The following is an 8588-nucleotide window of genomic DNA, read 5'->3' as shown; positions in this document are numbered from 1 at the left end:
GTGGGAAGGACCCTAGCAACCATATAGCTGCTTGACAAAAATTGACAATTCAAAAACTATTAAAAATTTAAAAAAAGACCAACTGCAATTTGTCTCAGAATATTGCTTTGACATACAAAAAGTTAATGTAAAGGTGAACTACCCCTTTAGCTGCATGGCTATGGCACACAAGGTGTATTGTTTAGGACACTAATTGCATATGTACTCCCTTCTACCTCTAATGGGAAAACCACTGGCAATCTAATCGGCCAATGTGCCACCTGCATGGTTGAGGCATTTCCTGGGATTCATCTATTGGCACAATAATGCATCACGTTACAGAGATTGTCCATTATTCACATCAGTCCCTGCTTATAGTCTAGGGCCCCTATCACATTTGTACACACTAGGGTCATTTTCATTACAAGTCAGTTAACCTGGCAGATATGTTTCCATATGTGTCCTGTTGCCTCCAACCTGGAACATTGGGTCTCTTCCCTTTGTATCAGTGTAAATGTATTGGTATCTCTTTGTATTAATTGGAACCTACCCTGTAAGGAAACACAGAAATCATAGTTTTCAAAAATAGCATGTTTTATTTTCATATATTTACATTGTTCTTCTAGTGTCATACATAAAGTTAGGCTTAATAACTAGGCAAAAGTGGCATTTAGCCAGGTCCATCAGGATAGGGGCGGCCACCATAAACCATAACTTTTGAATGCAGAATTGCCCAGAAATGGCAGACCGTCGTCTTTATCCGGTGGCATGGCTCTTCAGCTCATCCTGTCATTTCTCCCCATTCCTGGATTGGGTTGCAGATGAGACGCCTGGTGGAGCTCGGCAGCAATGGCTTCTTCCTGGCCGAGGTTCCTCAGAGAGCTCAGCCGTTCCATCTCATACCTGGAAAATAAACAGATATAATTAATAAATGGTCACTAAGGGGAACTACTGTGAAAATGTAATATCAGCTTTAACTCCTTGTAGTAAGAAACTGTATAAGTATAATCAATAAAATCAGTCACAGTTTGTGACAAATGAAATTCTCTTCTCTATCCCCCTCTCAGCAATCTGTCTCTTTCCATGCAGGAGTCAGAGTCAGAGTTTGATGGACATTTAGCTCTAATACCTCATGGTACATGCTCTCTTTGCCTAGACAATGTATCAGAGCAGTCTATCAAAATAACCGGCACAAAGTTTTCCTATAGAGAGGCAGATTGCAGAGAAAGAGAGAGTGAAGAGTAACTTGGTAATTTCCATGAGATAAAGCTTATATTAAATTTCCATTTTCACAGTAGTTCCCCTTTAATTATAACCCAGGTTGATCTAATAGAAAATGTATTTTGAAAAACTTGAAATATATGAGAGCAGCTCCTTCCTGTCCTGGGTTCCTAGGAGAGCGCAGGGGAGAACTCAATAAGATTTCCTTTGACCGCAGTCGCCTCCATCTCACTCCTGAGAAACAGAAACACAGCAGCAATTTCATCTAAACGCCCATTAAACCTGAGATACAAGTTGGTCCAATATGAAAATACATTTTGACTTGAAATATTGGGTGTGAAATGAAAGAGTTGGTTCTTACCTTGGTACTAGACCTTTTTTGGCTGACGCAGATGGAGACTTTTGTTTAGTAATCTGCAAGTTTCTGCTGTGGAAACATTTAAAATGGCACAATTTTTTTTTTTTATTTAATACGTACATAACATTTACTAATGGCTTTTAGTAACTGAACTTATAAAGGGTTTATCTGTAAGAACGTGGGCTCACCTGCAGGTACTGTTGTTCCACCATTAGGCTGTTCCTCCACAACTTGTTGATGTCGGGGAATATGATATCCATTTTGTACCAATGAGGCTTCTCATGTGTATCTGGGGCAGGCCCAGAGTGGCAATCTGTAGATTCTGGAAAATGCCACAAGGGGCTGTTCGGATCTCTGTACTTGAAATGCCAGGGTCTCTTTTGAATCTCAGTCCAGAACTCTGCCCCTTAAGGCTGACGTACAGATACTTTGGCGCCGCCATTAGACTGTTCCTTCAGAAACTGATGACTTGGGGCATCTGATATTAACTTTAAGTCATTGAGGCTTCTGATTTGTATATGGACTGGCCCACCACCCACCCTTTCCAGCCATATATCTGCCCCTTGCAATTGCCTCTCACTCAGCTGAAAAGTCAAATCCTTCAAACAGCTCTTGTGCCTCTGGTGATATCGCTTCAGCTGGTGGCATTAATCCCCAGGCTTGGCATTCAGATTGCCTGGTACTCTCTGTAAGGCCACTGACATCTGGTTTAAATGGAGGCATCAGTTCTCTTTCAAGAAATTCTTCCCAATCAATATCCTGTAAAATAGGGGATATTAAATAACTACACACATGAAACATACAGATTACATACAAACACTGACAGATACAGGAGGTATAAAGGGCTGTGCTCATTAGAGATCCTACTGTATTCCTGGCTTGATACACAATAATTACAATATAAACTTACTTCAAAGAATTCATGGGCTTTAACCTCTTCAGCACCGGCCTCGCTGTATCCGAGGCGATCACATGGATTCTTCTCCAGTAACTACAAGAAATGTAAAATCATTGTTAAATTGACAGAACCATCAGGCCCCATCCCAGTCCCACAGCCAAATCATCATCCACTTACTCTTAGTATTAGGCACTGAGCTTCCTCTGACAATTCCTCTGTCAGGGCAGGTTTGTCATTCCTGATGCTCTCAAATAATTCCATGTCATCTTCTGCATCAAATGGGAACTGAAACATGAATTATTAATCCTTTATTAAACCAGTGTTCTAATTTAATATCATTAAAGTGTTCTAAAATCCCATTTATCATTATAATGATAGTGATAGGTGATTTCTAGGCATTATGCTTACCTGGAACATGATCATGACATATAACACAACCCCAAGGGCCCACCAGTCAACGGCCCTGCTGTATGCCATCTCATCAATGATCTCTGGGGCCATGTAGCAGTTTGTTCCGCACCGGGTCTTACTGCGATCTCCATATCTGAAACCTTAAAGACAAGAAAACACAGTAAGATGATCTGTATCCCCTATCTGTGAGAGACTTCCCTCAGCTGCTTGCATACATACTGCACATACACAGATATATATATATATATATCATCCAAATCAACCCCAACTATTCCCTTATATGCTTTGCAATTATAACAAACGTTACCATCTTTGCTCAGGCCAAAATCCACGATTTTCAGATAGCCATGTACATCCACCATTAGATTTTCCAGTTTCAGATCTCTGAATTTGAAAAAATATGAAAATTGTTAAATTGTAGACACCATAGTGAGGGAAGACAGATATATTAGATAAATCACACCATTTTTTTATTTTATATTAAATTATATAATTTGTACAGTGCTATAAGAGCTTTAACACTTACCTATGAACAATATTGTTCCGGTGCAATTCCTCCAGGCCGAGCACTATACAGGCAGTGTAAAACCTACATAAAGAGGAAAATAATTCAATGAGTGATTTGATTCAGGACATATATGTGAGTGCTACTCTATGTGAATGTGATTGTCAGTGTGCCAGGACTCTCTGCCAGTCAGACACCTCAGTATTTCACATGGATCCTAATCCCATCCCACTTACATGGCTTTTGATTCCTCAAATGCTCCTTGATGCTCGAGCAGATGGCACAGATCACCTCCAGGAAGATATTCCATTACAAAAAAGAGGTGATTCTCACTCTGGAATGTGGCGTATAAGGAAACCAGGAATGGGTGCTCTGCGCTGGTAACCTTCTGAAGGATTCGCTTCTCCTTGAATACACTGGGGGAGAGAGTATAAAGCTGTCACTAAATGAACCCTGAACATTTACCACTTTTTGCACTTTGTTGAAAGTAGCAATAAACATTAATAATAGTAATAATAATAATTAATATCAGGTTATTGATGCTGTTGGTCCTCTCAGGAGGGGAGGTAATAGACAGTGGATGCTGAAGAAACTAGAAATGCGCTGGATAAATATATTGGGTACTTTGTCACCAGGTGGTCTTAACAGGGAATATACCCCTATGTTATTTATATAAGTAAGTGATTACGAGTGCTTGTTTTTAACAAATACTGTGTTTTTAACAAATATTGTGTTTTGTTTTTGGTTTTTATCTAAAAATTTGTTTATTACTGTTTTTGTTATAGGACAGTAAGATTCAGAGATGTGGAAGCTCCAGATTCCTAACAATTCAGGGGTGATTTGTCCCCTGAGTTTGGCATCGGAGCCAAAAAGAAAAAGAAATAAGGAAAAAGCAATTATTTTTAATGAAATACATTAAAGTAAGACATTTATTGTTCCTATACGTTAGCAGTATATTTATCACTATTACATTTTGATGCACTTGATACACTAGAGCATATTATGGAAGTATTATTATGGCATATATATGTGCTGTTTTATATGTTTTTTACAATTTTGAAATTTGATATGTGCAATCTATATATTGAAAATTTGTATATTGAACACAAAGGGTTAAATGGAGGGCTGGAGTGATGGTCCCTCCCTTTCCTGTGGGTATATAACACTTGATTGTATTTGTTTGACTAGGCTTGATAAAGGGCTGGTTTATGCCCAAAACGTTGCTGTGTGCACTTGAGTAAAGTCACTTTTTTCTACAACATTTCCGGAGTGCTGCTGTTTTTTCATTTTATCCTGAATAAACATTAATAATACTGACAATTCTTTGACATTTTATTGTGCAAAAAAGACACCAAAAGCAAATTTTATATGACTAAATTAAAAATATCAGTAGAAAACAGAGAGCAGGTAATGACCGCTCTTTAACTGACCTCTTGATATCATTCTTGGCAATAATCCTCTCTTTCTTGAGGGTCTTTATGGCACACAGTTGTTTTGTGTCCTTGTACTCTGCCAGGAACACCTGGAATGAGACAGTAAGGTCAGTGCCTATGCTTTAGCAGGGTAATAACCCTTATTAGAGACACAGCAACTCACCTTTCCAAAGGTGCCTTCACCCAATACTTTTCCCAGATTGAAGTTTTCCAGAGATCTGGGCATGGCGCTGAAATGAAAAGTTACAGGCAGAGAGTTATAGTTATTTTATAATAATAATGGTAAACAGAATAACATCAGAATACAAATAATAGTGAGAATATAGTCCAAACTAATACCTATCAGAGGGTCCTTCTGCGCCTAGTAGCTCAGTGACTGACTCCGAGCCATTGGAAGCTTCTTCACACTGTTAGAGAACAAAGGGAATTATATATCATAAAATGACTGATATATATGTGAATAATTTTTTAAAGAATACATGGAATGTACTTACAGCTGAGGGGACACTAAAGGAGGTGGGAGTGAAGTTTGCCACCGTGTCCTCTTCTGGCTCAAATCCACCCTCCTCCTGTTCTAGGATCATTTGTCCAACAGTGTGAGACATTCCAACATCAGGAGGCTCAATCACTTCAGGAGAATCTATAACAAACAACATGGCATCATTAGCACTGTACCCTGTGATTGTTATTGTAACCAGGACACCCCCAAAAAAATATATATAATCAGGAAATATTAAACTATAATATTCCCATAAATGGATAAGAGTATTGAGCTATGAAAGATATTACTCAATAGATAAGAAAGATTAGTGAATGCTAAACCTGGTTATTATATATAATGTCACCCCATTTCTTATTGTTTTATCAAAAATATCAATAGTGAATGGGCCAGGAACTCTTAGTATAAACATTACAGGTGCATATTAGTCTCTTTATGATCACACTTACCCATTAATGGCACCGGGTGGTCGGGCATCTCTACAGTGGCAATGAATTCCACCGGAGGCTCCAGCACATCAGTTATTTCATGAATCTTCACAAATATAGGTTCAAAATTGGAATAGTTCTGTAAAGGTGAAGACACGCAGAATATTAAATGACAGGCAGAATATTAAACAAACACACAAAGGCTCATTTATATATGTGGGCAATGTGCTGAGTACAAAAAAATCTGTTTGACCATCAAGTGACCATGTTAATTTTTGCCCAGTAAAATATTGTGTTTGCAACTATACACAAGCTATGCTATAACCTAAGTGAAAGTTTTATGCCCATATGTGAATAGTGCACACTTTGCCCTGTGCCATTATGGGCATTAAGACGGTGGGCATGGGCATTCTCTTACATGTATATATTGAAAAAGAGAAGAGAATCCCTTTACCTTGGATTTAGATGAAATAGTTTGACAGCAACCCATCACCTTTTCTCCTGTAAAAGAAAAGAACATGGAATTAAAAACATCTCATGGAAACTGCTTAATGATGCAGGAAAATGTACTTACAGAGAGAGAGCAGGCAACAGGCAGGGATCTGTAGCTGTGCAGCTAACTGCATCATGGGATATCATTGGAAATCAAGCATCTGATTGGCTGCCATGTGATGCTAGATCTGGTACAAACTTTGTGACTATTATTATATTGCCCCAAAAGTGCTGCCATAATGCATTCCCTTTCTTCCAATCATTACCCAGCTGCCCATGTCTGGACTAGTATTCAGAGGTTCAAACAACTCCCCTCAGGCCCAATATAAAGCAGCCCCTTTGGCATTGACCAGAGTTTCCAGACCTGCCATCCATTATCAGTAATGGCTAAAGAATAAGGAACCTATAACTCTGATATAAGCAGCACTAATGTTACACTAAATATATTATATAGGGATAATGTGCAAAAAAATATGTATATGATTAATAAAAATGTATAGAGAAGTGTCAGTATCACTGCAACTACAATAGGGAGTCACGTGCCAGTGAAAGCATCAAAATACGGTCAAAACAGTCTCAGTACACTGGCCCAAGGACTGGCAATGCCTCCCTCTTAATGAATTAGCCCCTGGCCCTGGCATTTCAATTACACCAAGGTCCAAACAACTCCCCTCAGACTATATAAAGCATCAGTCTATGGCAGCTTACAGCAGCTCTTGTCATCAACCGCCAACCTACCATCCATTATCAGCAATGGCTAAAGAATAGGGAGCCCATAACTTTGATATAATCAGCACTAATATTACACTAAATATAATAGAAAGTACAAATATGAGGAGGAAATATTAATGGGATGAATAAAAATGTATAGAGAAGTGTCAGTATTGCTGTAATTACAATAGAAAGCCACGTGCCAGTGAGCCCACTGGATATGGGCAAAATCATACTTCTTGTGCTTTTAATTTTTATTCAGTGCAGCCCAAGGACTGGCAATGTCTCCCTATTAATGAATTAGCAATGTAATAACAGGATTCTTTCCATATTTAGCAGGAAAATGTACTTACAGTGAGAGCAGGCAACAGGCAGCGATCTCTAGCTTTGCAGCCAACTGTCAAAAAAACCAGTTGGGCAGTAAGGGCATCATGTGACATTGGCTGAAAGCATCGGTTGCTCTGTGACACTAGACCTGGAATAAACTGTGACAGTTATTACATTGCCCCAATAGCATTGCCATACTGTGTTACCTTTCTTCCAGCCATTGAACTGCCTCTCTTTAACTCTCAATATAAAGCTTCAAATCCATACAGTACAGTAACACAACAACACTTTGTATCTCATTAGATCTATAACACAGCAGGTTGCTGCCTGAGCCTAAGCCCATAAATGCGGCTACTCGGTATAAGAGTTTTATTTTGAAACGTAAAGGGGAAATCATGGTTTTATTTTATTTCTAGAAAGCAGCAGAAAGTGAAATCGCTCTACTCTTGCAAATAATAAACACATCACAGCTTTAAATGGTACAGACATCACATCATAGCTTTAAAGGGCAGCAAAGCAATAATATTTTTGGGCAGAAAATGCTCATAGCTAATGCTACGCTGCACACACTGTGATATATTAAAAGTATAAATCAAGACATAAGATCAGACTGTTGTGCACATAAGAGCTTACAATCTAGGGCCAGTGGCATAACTAGGGTGGAGCAGACCCTGTGGTGGGGCCTGCAGGCAGAGGGGCCCAGACCCCAACCAACTTTTGAGACCCGGCCCAACCCGAACCCGCATTCCGCATCTTTATTTGCTGTGACCCAGTTCCCAACCCACAACTGCCTTATAAGCAACCCGATTCCTGGCCCGCTGACAACCATTAAACAGAAAGCACTGTTGCTGCAAACCTGTAAGTGGGCAGTGGTAGGAAAAAGTTTAAAAAAATTGGGTAAAATATAGGTAACATAGGTAATATAATATAAGAAATATGGATAAGACCCACAGACCCACATTTATACCCGCAACCGTCAGGGTAACAGCTTTGCTTGAAGGTACCCGACCCCCCTCTCTCCTAATATTCCCATTCTGGACCCCCCTCCCACATTTACAGCTAGAGCTACCGGGGCACAACGTGATACATAGGATATCCATTGGTTGCTAGAATCCAACTCTGTCAAAAGATAAGTTGTGTCTGTTTTCCTCTTCCAGAGACACGCAGCTCTCTGCTTTCTGCTCTCTCCTGCTCCCCCCCCTTAGGAATGTGGATCTGAGCCAATCAGCAGGAAGCTGACTCATAGGGGCACATTTACTAATCCACGAGCGTCCGAATGTGTTTTTTCTGTAATGATCGTTTGTTTGCAACTTTTTCGCCATCGTC

General features: G+C 39.5%; 1 protein-coding gene across 2 annotated transcripts; it reads right to left on the bottom strand.

The window, feature by feature from the left end:
- Nucleotides 1-555: 555 nt before the first annotated feature.
- Nucleotides 556-7594, bottom strand: LOC101732266 (serine/threonine-protein kinase N2). 2 transcript variants are annotated; one of them, XR_004220529.1, is made up of 12 exons: nucleotides 5754-7594; nucleotides 5145-5445; nucleotides 4969-5035; nucleotides 4803-4894; nucleotides 3609-3788; nucleotides 3394-3456; nucleotides 3175-3251; nucleotides 2865-3007; nucleotides 2634-2741; nucleotides 2469-2549; nucleotides 1562-2317; nucleotides 556-1434 (listed from the first exon to the last, which is right to left on the bottom strand). XR_004220529.1 is itself a non-coding variant. In XM_031893633.1 (11 exons), the coding sequence occupies exons 3-11, from the start codon at nucleotides 5029-5031 to the stop codon at nucleotides 2135-2137; spliced, it is 990 nt and encodes a 329-aa protein (XP_031749493.1). In that variant the 5' UTR covers nucleotides 5032-5035; nucleotides 5145-5445; nucleotides 5754-7594; the 3' UTR covers nucleotides 556-2134. The 2 variants fall into 2 exon arrangements, 1 of the variants encoding a protein (XP_031749493.1); XM_031893633.1 differs by having other exon boundaries at nucleotides 556-2317.
- Between the last annotated feature and the right edge of the window lie 994 nt (nucleotides 7595-8588).

The sequence above is a fragment of the Xenopus tropicalis genome, chromosome 9 (genome assembly GCF_000004195.4).
Source record: "Xenopus tropicalis strain Nigerian chromosome 9, UCB_Xtro_10.0, whole genome shotgun sequence".
Lineage (NCBI taxonomy): Eukaryota > Metazoa > Chordata > Amphibia > Anura > Pipidae > Xenopus > Xenopus tropicalis.
Note: the sequence above shows the minus strand (reverse complement) of the source record. Positions and strands in the feature narration are given on the sequence as shown.